The sequence below is a fragment of the Toxorhynchites rutilus genome, chromosome 1 (genome assembly GCF_029784135.1).
Source record: "Toxorhynchites rutilus septentrionalis strain SRP chromosome 1, ASM2978413v1, whole genome shotgun sequence".
In the NCBI taxonomy this organism is placed as follows: Eukaryota; Metazoa; Arthropoda; class Insecta; order Diptera; family Culicidae; genus Toxorhynchites; species Toxorhynchites rutilus.
In genome coordinates this window covers 184,298,772-184,324,976 of record NC_073744.1, presented here as the reverse complement: position 1 = coordinate 184,324,976, position 26,205 = coordinate 184,298,772, and the positions used below count along the sequence as shown (strand labels likewise).

The window sequence follows — 26,205 nt, the reverse complement described above, 5'->3', positions numbered from 1 at the left end:
CCCGAAATAGTGAAATTTGAATTTTAATTTTTGAATTGTCCAGAACCACTTTAAAGCTCAACCAGAATCCATCTCCCATCTTCTGCTCATATATTTTTCACGGGGATTCTACTAAACACCTCGACGGTTTGACATATCCCAGGTGGTGAATAAGGTGAGTGCGTGATTACCCAGAACGTGTAGAGAAACGGAACGAAAGCGCGCATCAGTCAAAAATAACAACAACGAAGCGTGTATGTGTTTACATTTTACGACATCTTTGCAGCGAATAGAATTCGGAAAATTTAGGCTAGCCAAAATCACTTCTCAAATCAAAATCGTTGTTTTCATTTTTCACATCTAAGATAGAAGTTGGGAAATTCATTTTTTTCTGTGTTCATCCAAGTAGTCTTCGATCGCTTGGCCGTACTTTTTCAAAGCAAAAATTGTCCGAAACAATTCAGCGCAGAACGGCCGCAGACGTAAGTGCATGTGCTTTCAGTTGGAATTTTTCCGAAACCTTGGCCGATCGTAAACAGAAGAGTGGAGCTTCGTTTTGTTTACAAATCTAGCGCTGCTGCTACCATCCCGTGTGAGCGTCGTCGCCGGAGGGAGGATACGAAAATAAAAAAGTGATGTAAGTGTTTGCAATCATTAGTAATTGATTAGTTTGGTCTAATCTTTGTTTTGGGGTGAGGAGGTTGAGTTGATTGATTTGCTAAATATTCTGTATCCATACGGGTTGCTAGCCTACTAGATGGCTAGATTGCAGTGCAATGGAAGGGTTATGTAAACCATCGAGTGCACTCATTGTATACTTTTTTATCAATAGCGTAAAACTGAATTGGTGTTTCTTGTTAATTAATATATTTCATAAATATGAGCGAGAATAACTAAGTGCATTCTGGATAAGACTAATAAATTCATCATAATAAACAATAATTTGAAACATGTGTCGAACGATTTTGACGCAAACCTAACCAAGATTCAAACAAAAGTTTAATAATTTTTTTCTGGATTGATGTTCTAGCTCCTAATATGTTCGGCATTTTAAGTCAAGAATGCTTCCTCCACACTCAAAGGCGGGCTGACGGCTTGTTATGAATGGACGGTTTTTTGCTTAGAACTGTGTGAGTTTATTGACCTTTGAGCTAATCCCATGCTTGGGATAGACGTTCTAGTTCTAATAGGATACGCTTGGAATATGTGAATTTCAACTGTTTGTTGAATGTAGAATACCTAGATGAAAACAGAAGAACGAAATCTTTGCTTCACCAGTTTTGTCTTTTTATTACTTTTTTATTTTAAAAGAATCATTTCAACACACTACACTACTCGGTGGTTCATCACAGCATTTTAAATCGAAATAATAGTATTTTTTCAATTAATGTATCTAGGTAAATCATGAGACGTAAAACTGGTAAATGAAACAAGTATTCAAAACCACTTGAGAAAGTTAAGCAAAATACTCCCTGATCGATTATCGAAAGCTTTGAAAGCCGGTCTACTTTTACAGTTGCCTTTTGAGGAGGCGATCTGGCGTTGTGGTAACATCCATGCCTCTCACGCTAAAGGTCACGAGTTCAATTCTCACTTATCCCTGAAGACAAGCATCATTTAAATGTTTCTTTAAATAATACATACATATTTCCAAGACTGGGAAGACATCTGTCATTTTTTGTAGATATGAACAAGGGGGCCAAAACAAACATTTTTAAAATTAATTTATCGAGATTTTTTCTCAGGGTAAAATTTATAAAATTATAGCAAAAGGCACAAGTTTTATGTGTATTTTTGTTTTATCGATATTTTTTCCCGTCAATGTTTTTTAGTCACTCAGATCTTTTGATATCACGAAAGAATTGTGGCCTATGTTTATTCACTTTATCTATTTTGTATGACATAAAAAATCCAGATCAGTCCCTGTAAACAGAGGATGGACGATGGACGAAAGAAAAATTGTTTTGTTGTCGATTGCCAATAATATTTTTCAAATAACTGGAAGATTGCTCTTAAAAAAACTAGAAGAAAACTGGATTCTGCAAAATCGCTTTATTTTAATATGAGTCGCTTTGATTTATCTAAAATAATTTGTTTACCCATTCCAATGCTTGAGAATCCTAACGTAACGTAACAAAGTTATGTTTTCGAGTAAATCGAACTCAAAGTTTGAAGCTGTGTAGCTTCCAATTATTCCTTCCAGTTGTTTTTCTACAGCTCTTAGTTACTCTTTAGCAAGGTTGTATAATGGTATTATGACAAAAGAGAACCATTTTGAAGTCAATCAAGAAAGTTTTACGACTGGCTACTTGGTCCACTCTGACCGAACAAAAACATTATTCAGAGACTTGGTCCACTATAAATGAACTGTAATATGATAAAAGTATATCATTTATTCAGTAGAATGTTTCCCACTAAACCTATGAAATAAAATAAAGCGGTTTTATGGCTTGAAACAGTAGTTTACTTACCAAAAATAATCGATTAGTATGCATTTTCAATTACAAGTCTTGATTTTCATAAAAATACGTTTCAACAACAAATGGGTTAGCGAGATTTAGAAAAAGAGTACCTGCAGTCAATGAAATACCACAATTGAATTTGAAACCGACCATGAAAAAAATTGTAAGTACAACTTTTCACTCTCTGCCACTTGGTCCACTCTGTTCTGATAAGATAAAATAAAATATTCGATCGAATTTTCTATAGCTATGAATTGTCTGAAAAGCATATATATATTGCGTTTTAATACGAGTTACCTTCCCGTGTTAACTGAAGGTCAAAGGGAAGAATTTTCGATGCGCACCACTGGAACATAACTGTAAAACAATTTTGAGGATTTTTTCTTCTAGAACCTCTAGAAAATACGATTTTTTGGATAAAAATCGAAAAATCTCATATTTATTGCTTTATGTCCACAAAATCGTTGATAGATGACCGTCGCTGACTGCTCGATAATGTGATTAATTGAGGAGAATAGGGACACTGTTTTTAGTTATAGATCACTGCATCGAACCAAACCGCAATCTTCTGTCCGTTTTATTCAAAAGCGAGTATTTAGGCAACCCGAGCAGGATCGAATATTTCGACACCTCAAAATAGTATGAATTAGCATGAGATACGAGGTAAAATACTAAAAGAAAATACCGTAAAAACCTTCCCACGATATTATTCCAATACTAAAATAAGCACATTCAATACCAAAACTACACTGCCCAAGTATTACTGAAAAGCTATTTCTCTCCATTTTTGGTATTATTCTTTGATATTTTACTTCTTAAATCAGGCTTTTTTTCGTCCCATTTGTTTATTTTAGGCTCATTAGCATTTTAGCTGTAACAGAGCCGAATTTTAATCGTGTACATGTCACATGTTTATCATATCTATGATTAGCACATTACACAGTAGCCATTTAGGCGTAAGAGTATTCTTTCTGATCTGATATTAATAGAACAGCAACCCGATGTGTCTTGCAGAGCAGAGCAGTTGTATGGATGAATCGATCTTATTTCGACCGTGGATCAACCTCCATCGCTGATGATTGTTCCGTGGAAGTAGTTATTCTGTAACAACACAAAGATGGTCAATGAAGGCCCTGAGTTTTGAACTCACGATCGATCGCTTACTAAGCGATTGCCCAATCAATGTGGCTACGGAGACCACCCTAGATCAGGCATGTCCAAATCAAATTTTAGTATGAAAATCAAAATAAGTATATGTATGAATAAGTCCTTAAATAATTCCTCCTGCTCGATTAATGCCATTTAGAAATAAAATTCCCTTAAATGACCATGAGAAACTAGTATCCCATTGATGTAAATGGAAGCAAGGTTATTTCGGATTCATATTCATACCAATCAAAGCCATTGGAACTCATTGTTTCTGCGATCTTCGAATCTTTAGAATGATTTGGAGGACCTATAACATCTTACGTTTGTATTAACTCAAAGCCAGCATAGAACGTGGGCTCTATGAACCATTTTGGGTAAGATTTCTTGCTATGAACATTGCACCAGCCGTGGTTGAAATGGTAGATCAATTGAAATTTCAGAATGTGAGGAGCTAGAACATCTGATATTTATATAAATTCAAAGACAGTATAGCACGTTGCTGCATGGATAGGCATACACTGTGCGCAAACCGTACTGAATTTGGAAGTATAAGCAAGAGAAAAATAACACAGAGTTGAGTGTGTGAGAAAAGAAAGATCGATCCAAGGTAAACACACCTTAGATCGATGGAACGATAAATGTCTAAAAAACAAAATTGGTCAATGAATAGGGAGGGTGAGAGAAGGGTTCTACATAAAATGGGTAGAACTGAAGCATACATATAGAAAAAACTTGATAAATCTGAATAATTGTTTGAAAAACTGGAAAATTCTAGGATTTACCTGTTTGACTGAATCTAGGAAAAAAAACTGGAAGAATCTCGTTTAAACTAATACATTGGCAACGCTTTGTATTAGTTCATTAGTTCACGAAAAATCTTTTTTTTCTTTTTTTTCAATAATAATTTTTCAAAAACTGATCTGGACTGATTCAGATGACCGACATATCAAATTAAAGCCAGTTAGATAATTTTAGAGGCCAATTAAAGCCAATTAGATAGAGAGTGTTATATCAAAATTGAAATTGATTCAAGTCTCTACTGCCCATGTTTGTATAGGAGACGTAAGCGACAAAATGAACAAAATCGACTTTTTCGCCATTATGCATTCTACGCAATGTAATACGTTTGCTCAACATGCTAACAAAAATTTTTTGTGCGAAAACATTTGAGCTATTTTGATAAAACGTTTCCGAAAAATCACTGTTTGTCCGCATAACAGACGTAATATTATGTGCTTAAAGCTAAACCTACATTTGAATCACATTCTTTGTCGAGTCCAAACATGCCTGTCACGATAGTATCTTATTACTTAGTGTTTCCTAATAGAACACATAGAACAATGTTATATTCATTGAAACGCTGCTCATATAATTAATATTTTCTGTACACAACAAAAACAGACAAAGACAGTACTGCGATGAACAAAAAGAAGCAATTGTGTTTTTCAATGTTATAATTACCTAAATTTATGCATATGAAATAATCAGATCAGTTGTAAAATTAAAATAATATTGGTTCTTAGCATTATAACTCCTCGGATTCGACATCGAATTATTCCATGCTGAGTAAGCGTTTACTCATTCCGTTGGTGTAAGTCACTCCACCATCTTCATGCGATTGATCGTGATATCGGTAAATCATGTTGCTAAAATTACCAACATTGCAGCTTGCCAAGTTCAATTAATTGAAAAAACACGAACCTGCTGTTCTTATCATATCCCAGAGTATTCAGGAAAAAAAGTACTATCATAGACTCGCAACAATTCCAGAGCACCTTTTCCAGACATTTCACCAAATTTCTTCCAAACCTTTTTGATTTTATCCGAAAACAACTGAAACTACCGACGGAGACGCTTTGACTATTATCGGAAATGTAAATACTAACGCTACATACAGAGCAATCTGGTGATTTCGTCTCCTATGCAAACATAGGCAGTCTACGTATAACATGATAGTCTAGAATTAGAAATCATAATGAGTATTGATAATGTAATTATGTTACAGTCGCTATAAATAAATGTAGTCGCATAGGAACATTGAACGAAGACTAAAAACATGTTAACTTTTAAAAATCATAAGTCAAAAATGAAAAAAAACAACTCTGATTTGTGTATGTTGTGTAAGAAAAGTCAACTTAAAAAAACCCCTAGGTCCCAAGACTATGCATACTATAAGAAACTTTTTTTGCAATCTGATTAGATCCAGTAGTTCAATAGTTATAATTTTCTGAAAAAAAAATACGGGGAAAAAATCAAGCGTGGCGTTTAGATTCCTATAGTTTCTAATTGTTAAAACACAAAAGTTCAATATGCAGCTATTCCGTGCTAAACCGATATAGTGGCCCTCGGATTTTTCGTTAAAATTGGTAATTTTGCTCCTTATCGCAAAATATTAGCCCGTATGTTTTTTTACAGTAGGGTATCCATTTCCATTTTAAGAGTGATCCGAAAAATCATTTTTCCCCCTTTTTTCCAAAAATGCATTTTTCAGAAATTTAAAATATATTTTTTTTGTTTTTGTGTTATGATTTTTCAAACTTCACATGTTTTCAGTCTTCATTCAGTATTCTTATGCGATTAGACTAGAAACCAATTTTTTCGCAAGTATGATATTTTTTCAAAAAAGATTGGCCTCAATTTGGTATGTTGATTAGATATGAAACGAATATCCGGTAACTATCCGAGCGGATACCGGATGAATAAATGATCAATTTTCAGCAGTTGATGGTAAGAATCGATTACGCATTGCCTCATACACAAGTCCAGCCAGACTTTTGCTGTAAACACTAGTGCAAGGAGCTGAAAGATAAACTTTAACAAACCTTGCCATTTGGGGTACTGCTTAGAGTTTAATGACCGCTAAATACTAGGATCGTGTTTGCGATCGTTTCATGTTTTGACATAACAGTCAATTTCATGGTATAGCAATGATAGCAATGGGGTTTTATTCCGTTGACTATTATTTGAGGGGCTTAGAATGAAAGGGGTGTATAAGTAATTTGATCGATTTCTCTACATTGACTCTCTCTTTTGGTCATACCTTAGCTACAAATACATTCCCAGCTGTATTTGACAATGTGGAAGATAGGTCAGAACCTCATCTATCGGATTCTATAGCAAACTTAAATTGGAGCGTTTCTGTAGTTGTTATTAGTTATTAACTAAATAAAACTAAATAAAAAGTTGATGAAGAGAAATCGATCAAGTCACTTACACCCCTTGCATTCTGAGCCCCTCATTTTCATTCGCCACTTCATTGAAACAATCCCAAAAGTCCTAAAAAGTACTCCAATATGATTTTCTGTCGGGCTGTTACATTTTAAGAACTCCTTAGTAGTCTGACAATTGTGGTAGATACCGTTTATAATTACATCGAAGGAAATCGAAAAAGAAGTCATTAAAACGGGCTCAACTGTAGTTGTTTGTAGTGAATTCCATGCAACGTAAATAAAATGGTATTACATTGACGCACACATTTTTTGATACAGAGAACCTATTTTTGGAAAAAAAATATCGGTCTTCGACATTGTGAAGTTTTTAAATAATGTGCGTTATTACTTGTTTAAAAACAAAGATACAAGATAATTAAAGTGCTTAAAACTTTAAAATAAGTATGTAACTGTTATTTCATCAATTCGAACCATATTGAGGAACATTTTTTTGTATTACAATGCTAAAAAAAACTGTTCAAATTTACTGAATGCATTTAAATTCGATGTTCTCAAAATAATTTTTTGCTTTTTTCTTACATCAATAAAGTGGGGAGTGATATATCTGTTATTTTATTTACGTTGATTTTCATGATCTCAGCTATCTGACAAAAAACGTATTCATGAGAATCATGACCATCGACATTTAATTAAAATACTTCACTACATCACTGAGCTGGCACCACTGTAAGCGAATATTCGAACCGGCAAACAGCTGTCAGTCAGCGAAAATCGCCCCCAAAACAAAAGTCAGTGGTTCTCTGTTGCGTAGGTGCTGTTTTATTTTCTTTCTCCCCGTCTCAGTCTATTCTCGCTAGCCTCTGGTTTCAGCTGCAGTGTGTTTGTGGCTTTACTTCTCAGGCATCCATCCGCCTCGAGGGAAGGCGCTTGGGTTCTCTCGAAGGAGGACCAGCATCCAACGCGCATCATCGGATCCGGTGAGTGTTCTCGTGTGTGCCCCAAAAGTAGAGATCTGCTTCCGGTCGGTGGCGCTGATTGATTTATTATACTGCCTCCGCCAACAGAAGGTGATGTATTGGCTGGCGGTTGCTAGGGCGGCACACACATGGAATAACCGCTTTGCTCCGTTCGGACGATTGTAAACAAAGCATATGTTCGATCGGTGGTGGCGTGTTTTTGTTTGCGAAGCAACTACTGTGTGTTGTGTGCTTTCCATTCCCTAACCTTTTTTCCGCGACTCACTCCCTCTGCTTGTGCAAAATTTCTACCGAGAAGTGTATTGTTTTGAAGTGGAACAAAACGTGGTTTTCTTCGTGTGTACGCCAGTGGTGAAAAGTTTTATCGATTGTGATCGAAGTTTGGATTGGAGTTTTCGGTTGTGTAACAATTCAGTTTCGGGTCCAAAGCGAAAGGTAATTCTAGTGCCTTCCACTGGTTACAAATCTCACAATTTCCATCCGGAGCACCGAACGACAGCCGTGACTGTCAAAGTGACCTTTGCGAATGCAAAATGTAAACAAAGTCATGAGGTTAACAGTTTTCCGAAGATCTCAGCCAGCGATTGGTGGTGTTTTATCGATTTGTGCAGAAAGGCACTAAAGATTGTTCAGTTCACAGAAAGTAGTCTGAAATATAACATGTGTTCAGGTTGAGTGTCGGTGTATCCATTTTCTGATTTCATACCCAGCTTCACATTCTGTATCGATAGTGAGAAGTGGATGGGATTGATGAAAGAAACCGCAAAAGTTCACCGATTATGTGTGTGACGCCAGCAAACTCTTTTAGACAACATTGACGAGGCTCATTATTTTAATTAGTTAACGATAAAAACCGTTCGTTGGAAAATCTCCATTGGATCTAGCGGTAATTAACTGTATATGTATCAATATTACAAACTGGAATAGTTTTCAGAATAGTACAGAACAAAGTTTGAACAATATATTGCTATGCGCCATATACAATGCCTAACAATACTGGATTCATGCTCGGAATATTCCTTTTATTTAGGGAAAGCTTCCCGGTGTGTTGTTATTGTTTTCATTATTGTTTTTGTAAATGTAACCAAGAAGAATCGTGGAAGAACGATAACAAACTGTTCACGCGGTCTAGCCAGGATTTGTTGATTTTGGGGTTCTGTGATTGTAGTAATCGTATTTTTTACGCTTACAATTAATCGTAGCGTATGGTTATTAACAGCTTGCGCTATCGCTTGTTAGTTTGCTACCATTTCTCTGTGACTGATTAATTGTGAGAACACCAATGAATAGCAGACTTTGGTCGTGCATAGTAGGCTGAGTAATTTCGTATCATCAGTATACCTCTAAAGACTTCAACAATTATTTGCTAGAAGCAATACGATATTCGCTGTCAATTTCGGCACAGGTACGCAATTATTTGTTGATAAGATATGTTTTTTCATAGTTTTTAGGTAAAAGAAAACACTTAAACAAGTTTCCCAAATTGCCGGAAAATTGCACAAAATGAAACACGGAATACCTAATGGATGGACTTTACTCAATTTACAGAATGATCAATGCACAAATGATTCAAGAGCACGTATGCATGTGAACATGTTGAACAGTTTGGAATTTAAATGATGTTTTGAGTCGGATGAAGAAATTTTCATTATCCTGAGATCTACATATTATACCCTCCAATTTACGGACCATATTCTAACGTTTCGTTCGGTTTTGCACCCTATGGTAAGCTTTATTGGATACGCTAAAATTTGCAATCCTCGGCAAACATTTCCAAATTTCGAAATGTAATGTTCAATTTAACAACTTCGCAATGTTTGAAAGACTTTCGTCAGTGAATGATGACGGAACAGACGAAATTGTACAGCATTTGTCAAAGCTTTTTACAACAAGTTAAACTTGAAACAAACTTTCCTTATATCAAAAAACAAAATTAGGACATGGTTTGAAATGCCTTCCGACTGGCAGTAACGAAATTCTCGGATCAATTTCAGAACAAATTCATCGAACTACAAACGATCGATTCTTATCCTGATATGCGAAATAATCGTTACGAGTGTTGTTGTCTTTTTTATGTGAATCTTGATTTCCTACAATGCTGCTGACGGAAATAAAACACTGTAACAGAGAGGATATCGAAGATGACATGAGGTGTGTCTTTCGACAATGTTCTCAAGAATTCGAATTTGGTGGAAATAGTTCAGGTGCAGGTGCCATACTGACTTACCAAACTTGGTATACCTTTTTTGTAATCAGATACAAGTATAAAATCGAATTTGTTGCGAATATAGCTCGAAAACAGTTTGTACTCTTTCATGATTTTACTGATATGCTGCAGACTTTCTCACAAAATACTGATAGAGGGAAGCACTGGGATTAATTTTCGTAAAGGGGGGAATGGAGCAAAAAAAAGTTGAAAACCACTGATCTAGTCGGTGTTAAGTCGGACCGGACTAAGTGCCCAAATTTTAAAAAAAGTTAATAGAAGTAAACAATCAAGAATTTTTCAGCCAATATTCTACTTTTATCAGATAACACCAATGTTGCAAAAATCCAGGTTTATGGCATGAATTTATTTTGGCTGATCAGCCAAAACTGGTAAAAGTATGCAATCAGAGTAGACTAAGTGCATACGACCATAGCGATTAGAGGAGGCGATCTGGCGTAGTGGTAACATCTGCTACCTTGGCTACCATGACTGTTGATAGATCACAGTAGCCATACCAGAAGCAGGAGTGACATGCTTTTAGATTTGTGCTTATTCTAGTTTTACCTTCCAACTAATAAAGACATGAAATCCTCAAGCTCTCATAATTTATTTGACTACTGAGAAGGTAACATTTTTGGCGACGAGATTGAAGCCTGAAGATTCTTCCGAGATGACCACCGAATATGGAACTCAAGCCGGATCCGAAGCTGGAGCAAGTGGAGGAGAAATTCCGTTGTCCGTTGTGATGCAGCAAATGGCCGAGCAAAACAGCCGTTTGATGAAGTTACTGGAACAGTTCACCGGTAACCAAGCAACGTCAACACAGCAAAACGCTCCAGAGAAAATTCTCGAATCCCTTGCGACCAACCTTAAGGAGTTTCACTTCGATCCGGAAAACGTGTTGACTTTCGATCGCTGGTTTTCTAAGTACGAGGATCTATTCAGGCAGGATGGCAGAAGCTTGGACGATGCCGCGAAGGTTAGACTTTTGCTGCGGAGTCTCAGTGTTCCGGTGCACGAGAAATTCCTCAACTACCTGCTGCCGTCCCACCCACGCGATTTCACCTTCGACGAAGTTGTAGACGAGATGAAGCAGATTTTTGGTCAGCATAAATCTCTGTTCAGCAAGCGCTACGACTGCCTCAATATTGAGAAGAACGAAGCCGACGATTTCGTAACGTATGCTGGAATCGTCAACCGTCAATGTGAGGATTTTGAACTTCAGAAGCTCACCGTGGATCAGTTCAAGAGCCTGGTGTTCATCTGCGGTTTCAAGTCATCGAAGGACACCGACGTCAGGACCCGACTTCTGTCGAAGCTCGAGTCCGATCAAGCTGAAACCATCAACCTGGCAGGACTGGTCACCGAGTGCCAACGACTGTCGAATCTTAAACACGACACGGCGTTGGTCGAGAAGAAACCGACATCTTCAGCGGTCCAGGCAGTTCGGCAGTCAAAGAATCAGATGAAGTCATCAGCAGACATCAAGACACCTCCATCACCATGTTGGCAATGCGGCGCAATGCATTTTGTGAAGGACACAAAGACGGCTACTGTGGTTGTTTTTCCAAGTCATCAACTACGGAGTCGAAAGCTGGTTCCAAGAAGAAGAAGCCTTTCAACACGAAGGTTATTCAAATCGTGAAGCAGGTCCATAGCCGTAGAAGGTTCATCACCGTCAATTTCAACGGAAAATCGGCCGAGCTCCAATTGGACTGTGGTTCCGACATCACCGTTATCAGCACACACACGTGGAAAATGATTGGCTCACCGTCATCAACGGTGACTAGCGTAGAAGCATCAAAGGCATCAAGGGAACCACTCGAATTGGTTGGCGAATTCACTTGCCCGGTGCCGATTACTCGACTGGACTCAACGCAGCACTGGAGACCAACAACCACCCTCTTCCTACCCCGGAGGAGATCTTCAGCAAGCTATCCGGCAGTCAAGTCTTCAGCATCATCGACCTGTCGGATGCCTACCTTCAGGTGGAGGTTGATGACGAATCCAAGAAGCTGTTGACGATTAACACCCACCGTGGGTTATTCCGTTTCAACCGATTGGCTCCAGGGGTCAAGTCAGCACCCGGTGCATTCCAGCAGCTAATGGCGAAAATGGTTTCGGGTCTACGTGGTGTGGAAGTTTTCCTCGACGATATTCTGGTGCACAGCAAGACTCTCGTGGATCATAACCGAATCATCCACATGCTTTTCAACCGTCTGCGTGACTATGGATTCCGTCTACGTGTGGAGAAGTGCCGATTCCACCAGGATCAAATCAAGTACCTTGGACATATCGTTTCTGCTAAAGGTATCCAACCCGATCCAGCCAAGATTGCAGCCATTTCGGAAATGCCCGCACCAACCGACGTTCCCACCTTGCGCTCGTTCTTGGGTGCAGTCAACTTTTACGGCAAATTCGTCCGCGAGATGCACCAACTACGCCATCCGTTAGACAACCTTCTGAAAAAGGACACGAAGTTCGATTGGAGTAAGCAGTGTCAGCACGCTTTCCAAAACATCAAAAAAGTGCTACAATCTGGTATGTTGCTCACCCACTACAATCCAGAGCAAGAGATTATCGTGGCAGGAGATGCGTCAAAAACTGGCATTGGTGCAGTTATTCTTCATCGTTTTCCGAACGGCATCATCAAGGCTGTGTCACATGCATCGAGATCGCTCACTGTAGCAGAGCAGAACTATAGCCAAATCGAAAAAGAAGCGTTGGCATTGGTTTTTGCTTGCACGAAGTTCCATCGTTTGCTGTGGGGTCGCCGGTTCACGCTTCAAACGGACCATCAACCATTGCTGAAAATTTTCGGATCCAAAAAGGGCATTCCTGTACATACCGCAAATCGGCTCCAACGATGGGCCCTGACACTTTTGGGATACGATTTCAACATCGAATACGTATCAACTCAAGATTTCGGTTACGCTGACGTACTTTCCCGGCTTATCAGCAACCATCCGAAACCCGACGAAGAAGCAGTCATCGCTATGGTTCGAGTCGAAGATGACGTTAGTTCCTGTTTCCATGACTCTATTCAAGATCTTCCAGTCACCCACAAGAGCCTGAAGATCGCCACTAAGAAGGATGCCGTGCTCCAGAAGGTTATTTCTTACACACAAGGTTCCTGGCCATCACGGTGCGAAGGTATCGAAGATGTAGAAGTTCGATCTTTCTTCAGCCGTCGAGATTCCTACTCCGTAATTGACGACTGTATCATGATGGCGGATCGAATTGTAGTTCCCAAAAGCCTGCAGAAAAGTATCCTCAAGCAAGTTCACCAAGGACATCCTGGCATCGAACGGGCAAAAGCTATCGCTCGTGGAATCGTTTTCTGGCCGACAATAGATGAAGACATCACCAACTACGTTCGTAGATGCCCAAGCTGTGCGAATGCTGCAAAATCTCCACCACATGCTCAACCACAACCGTGGCCTCGAGCTGAAGGACCCTGGCAACGACTCCACATCGATTTTGCTGGACCTGTGGATGGAGAATACTATTTAGTTGTGGTGGATTCTTTCTCAAAGTGGCCGGAAATACTGCAAACACGTTACCCGACTACTTCCACAACGACCACATTTCTTCGAGAATGCTTCGCAAGATTTGGAATTCCTACAGTCATTGTGTCGGACAATGGAAGCCAGTTCACCAGTGCTGAATTCCGTGATTTCTGCGAAGAATTTGGGATCGTCCATTTCCGTACAGCTCCGTATCATCCACAATCAAACGGGCAAGCGGAGAGGTTTGTGGACACCTTGAAGAGATCGCTGAAGAAAATTGTCGACGGAGGAGAGAGGTCAACCCTTACTGCGCTTCAAACGTTCCTGTACGTCTACAGATCCACTCCATCAGCAGTTCTGAGTGGACAATCTCCAGCCGAGGTAATGCTTGGACGCAAGATGAGGACAACTTTGGACCTGTTACGACCGTCACCCAAACCAGAATTTCACCCGCAACATCAACCAGTCAAGCGAAGTTTCCTAGCTGGTGCTCTAGTTTATGCCAAAGTCTACTCTGCAAACGATAAGTGGAAGTGGATGCCCGGTGTTGTGCTCGAAGCTATTGGCAACGTCAACTACAACATATTATTGGACTGCCAAGTTGGTCGACGCAAAGTGCTACGTTCGCACATTGATCAACTCCGAACGGGAATGGAAGAAGTTGCTCCTGCACCAGCACCATTATCCATCTTGATTGACGACTTTGGACTTACTCCAGCTGAACCAACACCTCAGCTGGACAGAACCCAATCTTCGATCCAGAACGATCAACCAACACCTAATGAAGTCCTGAACTTGGATCAACCAACATCTGATGAGGAGCACGTTGAGTCAGCCGAGGTTCTTGATCTTCAAGATACGTTGTCGAGTGAAGGAGATGAAACTCTACTGTCAATGGATGTTCCCCAGCCGATTCTGACATCGACACCTTTGCAACGTCCCGTGCGATCAACCCGGCCACCAATCAAGTTTCAAGATTATCACAGCTACCAAATTAGAGGGGGAGATGCTACCTTGGCTACCATGACTGTTGATAGATCACAGTAGCCATACCAGAAGCAGGAGTGACATGCTTTTAGATTTGTGCTTATTCTAGTTTCACCTTCCAACTAATAAAGACATGAAATCCTCAAGCTCTCATAATTTATTTGACTACTGAGAAGGTAACAACATTCATACCTCTCACGCTGAAGATCACTAGCTCAATTCTCACTCCCGACATTCTTCCAAAAAGTGGAAGTAAAAAGTGACGAACCAGCCAAAAGTGTTGAAAGTCACTATAATACGGACAAAAAAAATAGCGATTAGAGAGAAGACACGTTTTCTGACAATCAGAAAATATAAGAAATTTCAAATGCAATGTTGGATTTCTACCCATCAGAAAATTATTCCCTTCGTCCTTCAAATCGTGGGACATATGATGAAGTCGCTAATTGTGAATAATGGAAGTCCAACATGCCCCACGATTTAGTTTTAGTTTTATCAATGTCCTAGATTAACGAAGAAAAGGTGTGATAACTGCTAACTGCTACTTGCCTAATTATTTTCTAGCTTTTAGTACATTATTATGTTTAATCACAGTGAAACCGTTTAACTTAAAAAGTTTAACTTTTACCTAATTTATTTCCTAATTTTTGGTACATTATCTATTTTGGTACACTTTCTCTGCACTAAAACCATTATACTGTATTCTATTAGTCAAATTAATTCATTTTAGATCGATATTGAGTGGATTGCAAAAAAATACATAGTGTGTTCTCCAAGTCCCATACTCATATTGATGGGGTTTAGGAAAATCCATATTGATGAGGTTTTGAGAAAATATGTGATCCGCCATTTTGTAGCGGCCGCCATCTTGAATTTTCAAGATAATGAAATACGCAGTTTTATAATGTCACCAGAGATAAAGGTGTGTTGCAGTGTTGCAAATTTCAGATCAATCGGTCAACAGAAAGGGGGTCAAATTTCTATTAATTTGGGTCAGCGCTACAGACAAACATGTTACAAATATACAAAAATATTACAGGGTAAGCTATATAAAACCGTTTAAAAACAACAAACATTTCTAAAATTGATCAACCGAGACTCGTTTTTCCGTGCTAATATCCCTAACACTAAACCTACCGATGTTTCTTGTATACCTATTCCTACCAGAGCGGCTCAAGTGACCCTTTATGAATAGTAATTGAACAATGACTCGATTTATATAGATTTGTTGAGAAACGTGATATACCATATTTCTCCTGTATACACGGTCTTTCAGATTAAACGCTCACGAAAAAAAACGAATAGCTCCTTATAAAGTTTTTTTTTTCGCTCCGTCGATGGTAACACTGCATTCCTCACCCTGGGACGATAATATTCGGCTACTCGTTCAGTCTGATCGGATGGTTTATAGACAACTGGCGTTCCAATGTGATCTGTTGGAAGACAACGTACCAAACTACCGATACCTGCCTGCACATGTCCTGGAAAATGATCGTTTGAAGCTGTACTGGGATCGCACTGTTCTGACCAAGCTCTCGATCCACCACAACCGCCCAGATATTATGGTATAGGACAAGAGCGACCGACAAGTATCCATCATCGATGTCGCTATTACGCTGAACCAAGACCATTGGCCGTGGAATTCAAGGAACTGTAGGAGCTGCGTCAATTATGCCGTCTTGTCTCAGAAAAAAACCTTCCTGTTACTTTTTTTATGCTTTATTAGCGGTTTTTCTGGGAGACTCTTCTTCTTCCTTCCAATGAGTCTCGACGAGAGTGTACAATGGTATCATTTATAAACGATGTTATTGCACAAAGAATAAATAACAAAAGAATTCTGGATTTAATCTTTCACTAAGCAACATAAACTAACTGTGCCAAAAATGGGTCGAATCGAGTCATTCTACGTGTATTGCGAGGTACCGAATGAACTGCAAAGTTTGAAACCTCTTCAAAACAAAAAGAAGAAAATATATTGCGAAATGTAAAAACCAATTAATTTGTACTGGATATTTTTACACTCAATAGCTATGAGAAAACAAATAAAATCTGGAGGTAATGCATTTGATGGGATCAGCAAGAATACTCTATTACGATCTTCGTTTTGTTGTTAAGCGCTGGAGTTGGTAATAACCACTTTTTCACCAGTAGTGGCGTACCATTTTGATTTTTTTAATAATTTGATCGTAGGACTATAACAATTTTCTAAGCATTTTTATCAGATCAATAAGCTCTCACTTTTATTCAGGTTTAAGCGTTGAAAAGCTAGAGAACTCAGCATGAAACTGAGGCTTGAATCATCACCATTAAATTGAGTTCATAATCGATCAAAACCAGGGCTAATGTGCAGTGCCAGCGCGTTCAGACGAAATTTCACCAAGCTCCACCAGCTTCTCCGTAAACAAAACAGCTTTGATTACACATTTTGTGCCTATTTGTCTTTTATTCATTGAATGGCTTATGGTCTACAACGGATCTAATTGATTTTTTTACGCAAACTATACTTTACTTTTTCTGATAATCTTTTTTTTTTGTTCATCTTCAGCGTTTGCTGGACAGTTACCACCAGCACACTGTCAGTTAGCGACATCCTTTGCGTTTATAGATGCCCGGCAGCAGCACTCTGTCCACCAGCCAGTAGAGTGAGCAGTAGCAATGGCCGACAACGGTAACTTCCACATCCCGCAGCACGTGATCAAACATGAAACGATCGATTCATCTTCGTCATCGCCCTCGCAGCAGCAGCATCAGTACCAGGTATACTATTCCCATCAGTCACCGGTGGCGAATGTTGTCTCCAGTCAAATGCAGTCAAATGCGCCACTCAAAGTGGTCGAATCCGTTGGCTCCATCCTCGATACCACTTCATCCGGAATAGATTACAGCACCGCGCATCATCACCAACTGCACCCGCCTCAGATTATCGAATACGATCCGACGGGCGATTCGGTGAACGTTGTGATCGAGCACCAGCAGATCGTCGAAACACATCCGACCATCGAGCAGCAGGAACAGAGCGTGATAGAGGCACTCAGTCAGCAAGCGCAGCAAAACCGGATACATCATGAGCAGCAACAGCACCATGATGTACGAGGCAAACGATTGCGACTGGAGAATGGTTCCGATTTCCCGAGTGAAGGTGATGACAGCGATGAACTCCGGAGGAAGTCCCATCACGTGTCCATCGAAGAGCAAGAACAAAGTATTATCGAAGCGCTTTACCATCAACAACAACAGAACCAGCTGCGAAAACAGATCACTCACCAGCAGAATGAGAGCAATCATCAAGTGACCTACCAGAGGCATTCGCCCACACCACCATCCCGACCGATCTCCCCCTCCCAATCACCGACTGTGTCAGGAACGACTGATTCGCCAAATTCTCGAGCGGCGCCCCATCAGTCTCATCATTCTGTCGTCCAGCACCAGCCACCGCAACAGCAGCAGCAACACATCCCACATGGGATTACCTTCGCCAACATCAACCAGAGCAACTTTATTGCTCGATTGATCAGCAAAGATAACATTTTGCTCATATCGGAAGACTTGATCGAGATCGGACGCAATTCCTCGCGGGCTCAGGTGGACTTTCACGTCGGAAGAAACAGCTTCGTGTCACGGAAACATCTGATATTGCACCACGACCACAACGATGGCGAGTTTTATCTTTCCTGTCTGAGCAAAAACGGAGTGTTTATCGATAATTTGTTCCATCGGAAAGGGGCAGATCCGTTCCTGCTACCCAGAGTGTAAGAAAAGAGACGGATTTCGCGGCAACTCGACCAGATGTTGGCATCATCCTCTCAGAACTCAATGAAACTCTCTGGGTGTGAAGACCTTACCTAATTTCCGCATACTTAGTTTTCCGAAAATTTATCTAGGCTAACATATGGAAAAGGCTAAATATTTTTGATAATTTTTTATAATTTTGTTTTGCTCGAAAATTGTTAGTCCTACATAAAAGTGGTCCATGGAAAAGTTTTAGGAAAATAATTGAATTTTCAGAAAAAAATACTAAGAAAATATTTTTTGAAATTCTACACTGAAAAATCGAATTCAAAAACTAAATTCGATTTTCTCAACATGGTATCTAAAATTTTGATGAAATCGTAGTTAAATATTTGCCCTAAAACCCTTGCATACATCGCAACTTGTGCATATTTAAGACAAAAAAGTTTTCCTAACAAAAACTGTTTTCAAGATTTTTTTTTTAATTTTCTTTTCTTTCTTTTTTGTACAGCTATAGAAAAAATCAATAACAGATAGAAATGGATTTATGGTGATCCTTGGATGCTAAAGTACAGTTTCCAGCTTGTTTTTGTAGTCAAATACAATATGTTTCTATTCAGAGAGCAACGACAGCTCTCAAACAATAGCCATCTGCCAAAAATCTCTTGATCGGTCGGTCAGGTATCGAATAGTTGTTGTAGATTTAGGTATCTATTAGGTGTACCGATAAGATTCTTCGGTTTTACAAAAGATGGCAAAACTTGATTATTATTCCAGTGAATCAAATTTCCAGACATTGGTTGGAAAGCTACTGTCATTACGCGTCTTTTTCAGTAGATGTCAATAAGTTGAAGCGTAAACAACATAGTTTTTTGCCACATCGAATATGTCGAATTTCGTACCAACGAGTGTTTTTGCGGGAGTGTTACTTCTAGCTTCAATATGAAGAAAAAACTGTGGAAAGTCATCGCATTTTGGTGGAAGTTTATGGTGGCCATGCTCTAACTGAGCGAACGAACGTGACGTGGTGTGCACGGGTTTAAAGTGGTAACTTTGACTTGGAAAATGAAGAACGTTCCGGATCACCAAAAAAGTTTGAAGATGAAGAATTGGAGGCTTTACTCGATCAAGATCCATCACAAACGCAACAAGAACTTGCAGATACACTTGGAGTAGCTCAGCAAACCATATCCGATTGTTCAAAAGCAACGGGAATGATCCGAAAGATAGGACTTTGAGTGCCGTGATTTAAGTGACGAGACGTCGAACGTCGTTTTTCCACGTGCGAATAACTGCTCCGACGCATCGAATCGTTACTGGCGATAAAAAGTGGGTCCATTACGACAATCCTAAACGTCGGGCAACGTATGGATACCCCGATATCAACATCGACGGGCGCGCGGAATATTCACGGCCAGAAGGTTATGCTGTCTATTTGGTGGGACCAGCTGGGTGTGGGTGTACTATGAGTTGCTAAAATCAAATGATACCATTACGGGGATCCTCTACCGACGGCAATTGATGTGTTTGAGCCTTGCACTGAAGGAAAAACGGCCACAATACGAGCAAAAACACGATAAAGTTATTTTGCAGTACGACAATGCTCGGCCGCATGTTGCAAAACCGGCCAACTTGGAAATGCTGAAATGGGAGTTTCTATCTCACCCGCTCCAGACATTGCTCCATCCGATTACTACCTTTTTCGATCGATGCAACATGGCCTGGTTGACCAGCACTTCTCCAATTTTGATGAAGTGTAAAATTGAATCGATTTGTGGTTAGCAGACAAACCTGCCGATTATTTTCGCAAAGGGATCCGTGAATCGCCAGAAAGATGGGAAAAAGTTGGGACTAGCGATGGGCAATACTTTGAATCTAAAATTTGTAACCATTTTTGCATAATAAAGCATTATTTTTTAAAAGAAACGTAGAAACTTACCAGTACTCCTATTATTAAGAGTTACTGTAAAACACTGTAGATATGATAATAATAAATGGATATGTAGAGATACCTAACGGATGAATAAAATGTCTCTGCAGTTGTTTGAAAATTACCAGTCGTGACCGGCAGCAAATGTAAAGTGGCAGAAAAGATATATTATTATTTCGTTTCTGCGTAATCATCAGAATTCAACAAAGAACATTGACATTTTTTAGCAACATGAGTCAAACCGTGACTCCAGGATTTGCAAGGATTACAAATGCAGTGCTGGTATTAACCCCCTCCCGTATTATTTAATACGTCACACATCAAGTAATTTCACTACACTGCTGAGCGTTCTAGCACCCTATGTTATGCAAGTACACTACGAGTGAGACTCGATGATGTTGTACGGGAAAGGGTTAGCAACCCCAAGTGTAACCGTAATAAACTACGTCGGTTAACATCAACAGTAATAGAGAAAATACGTTTACCGCGATATACCCATCCGGATGATACAATCCGAATTTGTGAAACTTGTTTGGCAACGATTTAGAACAATAGGTGTGTTCCAAAGAAAAACCGACGTATAGATGAGGATAAAACTAACCAAAATATTGAAGTTTCACAAGCTCCATCAAATGGTCTTTAGCACCCAAGGGTCACCATAAATCTATTTCTACCTGTTATCGATTTTTTTTTCATAGCTGTACAAAAAAAAAAGAAAATTTTCAAGAAAAAAATTTGACTAGAAAAACTTTTTTGCCTTAAATATGCACAAATGGCGATGTATGAAAGAGTTGTAGGGTACATATTTATCTACAATTTATCTACCATTTCATGAAAGCCTGAGATGACCATTTTGAGAAAATCGGCTTTAAGTTTTTGAAATCGATTTTTTTCAGTGTAGAATTTAAAAAAAAAATTTTTCAGTATTTTTTTCTAAAAATTCAATTATTTTCCTAAAACTTCCAGAGATCACTTTTTTGTAAAACTTACAATTTTCGAGTAAAAAAAGTTTAAAAAAAAAATTGATCAAAAATATTTAGCCTTTTCCATATGTTGGTCTAGATAAATTTTCGGAAAACTAAGTAAGCCAAGATGCTCAATTAGGTAAGGTCTTCACGCCCAGAAAGTTTCATTAAGTTCTGAGAGGGTCATGCCAATCCCATAGACAAGTTGGCGCGAAATCCGTTAAGACCTGTTTGGGTGCGTGTTCGTTTCGATGTTTTATTGTTTGCTTGTCTCTCGTTTACAGTTGCACCATACGCTTCCCCAGTACAAATATCAAGATTCAGTTCGAGAACTTATTCCTCCGAAATGGCGAGGCTCCGCGCGATCTATTGGATACGACCACGCAACCGTTCCTCGCCACTAGCAGTAGTGCCGAAAACGGGGCGGTGAATGCCAGCGTCAGTACTGTCCATATGTCGCCGAACGGGTCAACCAACAGCACCGGTGTGTTCGCTCCGCTCAAAATCTCCATCCCACCGGAACCGGCCAGCTCATCGATGGAACACATGGACGTTAGCGGTCGCTGTCGGAACAACGGCAAAAGTCCGTACCCGTCTCCGACGGGAACGATGAGCGCCGCCAACAGTTGTCCAACGAGTCCGCGCCAGGGATGCCATGATTTCAAGGCATACGCTGTGGGTAACAATGGTCCGGGCGATGGTGGCATTGGCGCGCACGGTGACGGAATGGCAGATAGTGGTGCGCTTACATCGAGCAATAGTGCTGCCTTCAATGATTTCCAACCACCCGCAACCTCCCAGTCGCTGGAGAACGAGAAACCTCCGTACAGCTATGCCCAGCTGATTGTGCAATCGATTTCCGCCTCGCCGGAGAAGCAACTCACGCTGTCAGGAATCTATTCGTTTATTTCGAAGAACTATCCGTACTACCGGAACGGGGTCAACAAGGGATGGCAGAATTCGATCCGTCACAATTTAAGCTTGAATCGGTACGAAGATGTTCATATGAGTGTGTATTTCTAGTCAGAAGATTTTTTTTGTATTCCCATAGGTACTTCATAAAGGTGCCCCGCTTGCAGGACGAACCAGGCAAGGGTAGCTTCTGGCGCATCGATCCCAACAGCGAGTTGAAGTTGATAGACCAAAGCTACCGAAAGCGGCGGCAGCGGGGTGCCCCATGTTTCCGACCACCGTTTGTGGGCACCAAATCGGCACCGGTCTCACCCACCCCGATGGATTCGGAAAGTCGAGACGGTTCGCCGATGAATGAAATGCTGATGCAATCGGCGCCCGGTTCACCGGGTCAGGTGGCGGCGAATGCTTACGTGCACAGCAGTTCGGGCACCAGTGTGCCCGGTCATCCCGGCCACGAAGGTAGGTCCGGAAATCTCAAAAAAACTGGAAAAATTTCTTTATAATTTCTATATAAATATGTAATATTTTCTTTTGTTTTTTTTCTTGTTTTAGAGCACAACGACTATTCGACGGTTTGAGTTTGCCTTTTTGTTCTGTTGTATACGCCGTTTCTAGAGACCCTAAATAGCATTTATTTACACATCATCCATCTTCGATCCGAGGTTTGTTTCGTTTGATTTCCTTCATTATTAATTATAGGGAGTTTTGTCCAGGATACGACCTGATTGTTGACGTAGGACAACGAAATTATTTTATTTAACTTAACACTTGTTTATCACATTGAATATTATTTTAGAATACATCAAAATTTAAAAGTTTACTCTTCAGTAGAAAATTTTGGTGGTTTCAAAAAAGATTAATGATATGAGCGGATTTATAGAACCCACTAAACCGGGTTGATTCATGGTCCACGCGAGGGGAGGCGTGAACACTACACGAGCTAGGCATATGTCGCAATGTATCGCAACTTAATATTCATCGCAAAGTTTTTTTTCCTAGAACACCTATACTCAATCTGCGGTCCACCGGGCTTCCGAGATTGGTTCATCTAGTGTTACTTTTTGACGTAGGACTACTTTCATTTCTAAAACTGGGGTGTAAGTTCAATGTTTCGAGAACGAGAGCGTTACGCCGGACCAACAAGATTTTATGTTTAAACAACTAAGTAATAATGGTATAAAAATCACTTCATTCGAATGATAAAATGTCTACGCGTTATATGCTTGTTACTTGTTGATCCAAAAACTTATTTCAATAGCTTAAAAATTGTTTTGAGAATAGGTTATTGAAATCATACAAATCTGTATATACAGCCGTTCCATGCGAAACCGATATAGTAGTTCTCAGATTTCCGTGAAATACAGTATTTTTGTTTGTCATCGCAAAATATTAGACCGGTTACACCTGCAAAATGCGTAATATTTAATATTTTAAAAATCATAACATAAAAACGACAAAAGTCACATCTCTGACCGTAGTACATTCAAAGATAGCTGAGTTCTTCAACTAGGTGCTACGTCGTGATCCATTTAACCTCTCTGAATCTGCCACCCGTGGCGTCACCTTCGTCCCCTCGAAAGACAACTACAAATTGAACCCATCAAAGTACAGACCGACGTGCCTATTGAGTCTGTACAGAATGCTAAGCAACTTCAAAGTTCTTGCTCACTAGGCGTGAGCTAGTCGTGAGGTTCCTGCAACATGCGACGAGGCAGTGGAGCACGTCTCTACACCTTATGATGGGGAAAATGTGTTGCAGTCTACAAGGCAGCAGATAAAAAGGGGGATATACCGAGGCGATTCTTTCAGTCAGTTTTGGCCAAGAGAAATGGTCATTTCTATAAGACTATTCGGGTTGTCGAAGACATAAGCGAGAGCATCTGCATGGAGTTCGGCCTCGACAAGTGTCGTTGCGTGACAGGACAACTCAACGAATTCGGAGGCTACGAGGGAGATATACGATAGCGAATTGATAAAAGAAATGGTTCGTGGCGAATCTTCTTCTTCTTGAATGGCGTTAACGTTCCCTGTGGAACTTTTGCCGTCTCAACATATTAACTAGCATTAATTTAGCGTCATTATTAAATAAATATTAATATTTAGTCGAGATTTCTTAAGCCAAATAACACGCCTTGAATGTATTCCGAGGGGCAAACTCTAGAATACGCGTGACCACAGTGCAAGTCGAAGGAAATTTCTCTGACGAAAATTCCCCCGGTTTCAAATTTCAAATTGTATTGGGATCGTACCGTTCTGACCGTTCTCTCGATCCATCACAACCGTTTAGATATTATGGTGGGCCTTATTCCCGAATACATTACACGTGAAAACAATGTGAAGTGAGTACAACCTTATTCCGGTTTACACGCAAAATCATTTGGTAGAATTCATAGAATTGATTATGAATACACCATGAATACTGCTGTATTCCATCCATCGATGTTATTCTGGTTGACACTTCATGCTCTCGTTTGGGTGACAGTGCGATTCCTCGTTTATTCAATTCGCACTTCTAAAGGATAAATAAAAATAAATACAACTGACGTTTCTTTTAGAACGACATTGGTAGACAATGCTCTAAAATAAACCTGCTTACATCAAAATTCCAAATATCCCATATACTTCATGAAGAGTTTGCGCGTGATGGTCTTACGTTCGTCGGAAGGTATGCTATAGTTACAACAACCAGTTGGGAAGGATGAGGGATACTTTCAGATTTCCTGCGATACCCTTACCAATTGCTTCCGAGTTCTTAGAAAGTGGTTACATCGTTTTTGTGAACTGGTCGATGAACTAGCTGATTTTCCGCCTCGTTGTATTGTGTAATCACAAAAAATAAGACTAATTTCTTCCCGGACAAACCCTGCATGTTGTAAATGAGACACGGCTAGTGAAGCCTTTCTCACAACTCATTATCCAGTCAGTCAGCGAGAATTGTTTTTTCCAACCTGACGGTTTCTCAAAACACAGAAAACTCGCATTCTCCACTGATCAGATGATTTTCCGTTGTGAGTGACGATTTTCCAGTGAAATTGGAGATTTAATTTTTTGGTTTCATGGCACAAACTTCTGGATAAATTTCCGTCTAATGATATATTGTATAGCATATATCGCAAAAACGATTCTGCATTTTATGTTTGGATCCTCATGACATTACTCATGTCCAATTTCGTAAAGTTACTTATAAAAATATGAATAGTATGAAAATCAAAGACGTAGTCCTACGTCAAAAAGACGAAAAACACATGACTATCTGTTAGAGTTCCATTTTGTTCTCAATCTCGAAATCATCTCGCTCGATTGCAGATCTGGTCTTGAAACCGATGGCCACCATCACCACCACCACCACAAGCAAGCGAATTGACTCGGAAGCGAACAGCAGCACCAAGGGTAACAAACCATTGCTCCACCACCTAGCGATTGCATCTCCACCTCAGTAACCACCACCGATCTACGTTGGATTCCGCGACAGCGTCCAGTTCGGCAATTATTGTAGATTCTAGATAATCATAGTGCAAACAAACCCCAATATTACGTATCTGTTACTGTTAGTAAACAAATAAATTTGAATCGAAAATTTTTTGTTTCATGTGTTCGTTTTGTTCGATTCAAGTGTATCTGTTTACTAACAGTATCAAATACGGGATGCTGTTAGTAAACAAATAAACTTGGATCGAACAAAACAAACATACAAAACTTTACACACACAATGCATGCGCTAATAAACTAATAGAAGACGCGGAGTTCAAACAAGAAGTAAGAGAATCTATTTTTACCTAGGATCAGGCATATGAATTCGAAGAAGACAAGACGGGATCCGGAAACATCGACAGAAATTTTTAATTCAGGGTCAAACCAATATTGGGTGATTGATGATGGTGTTGTAAAATTTGTCCAAATTTGTAAATTATTTCTAGCTGTAATCAAGAAAACCAAATCTCTAGGAACGAAAGATCGAATAAAACACAACACGAGGAAATGTGAGCGCGCAGAAAGCTCTGAACTCACACCACCAAACACAAATAAAACATAAGCTATCGAACAAATTGTTTTCAAGCAAAAAGTGGGTGAAACGGGCTTGCAGCAGTTGGGAGATGCGCGAGCCTGCAGGGAGAGGAAGAAACACAGAGAAAACTCACACAAAACAAACAATGATACATGCATCCGATGAACTGTTGATTGTTTATTAAAATGTTGAGAGTCCGAAAAGGGGCTTCGTTTGAA

At 39.7% G+C, this 26,205-nt stretch overlaps 1 protein-coding gene across 6 annotated transcripts; it reads left to right on the top strand.

Moving 5' to 3' along the window:
* The first annotated feature begins 209 nt into the window (after window positions 1–209).
* Window positions 210–26,205, top strand: LOC129774634 (forkhead box protein K1-like). 6 transcript variants are annotated; one of them, XR_008742745.1, is made up of 6 exons: window positions 7,582–7,737; window positions 16,988–18,191; window positions 21,351–22,055; window positions 22,118–22,440; window positions 22,534–22,643; window positions 25,288–25,426. XR_008742745.1 is itself a non-coding variant. In XM_055778436.1 (5 exons), the coding sequence occupies exons 2-5, from the start codon at window positions 17,098–17,100 to the stop codon at window positions 25,419–25,421; spliced, it is 2,256 nt and encodes a 751-aa protein (XP_055634411.1). In that variant the 5' UTR covers window positions 210–616; window positions 16,988–17,097; the 3' UTR covers window positions 25,422–26,205. The 6 variants fall into 6 exon arrangements, 5 of the variants coding, with proteins under 5 accessions (XP_055634411.1, XP_055634400.1, XP_055634422.1 ...); XM_055778436.1 differs by lacking the exons at window positions 7,582–7,737; window positions 22,534–22,643 and adding an exon at window positions 210–616 and having other exon boundaries at window positions 25,288–26,205; XM_055778425.1 differs by lacking the exon at window positions 22,534–22,643 and having other exon boundaries at window positions 7,581–7,737; window positions 25,288–26,205.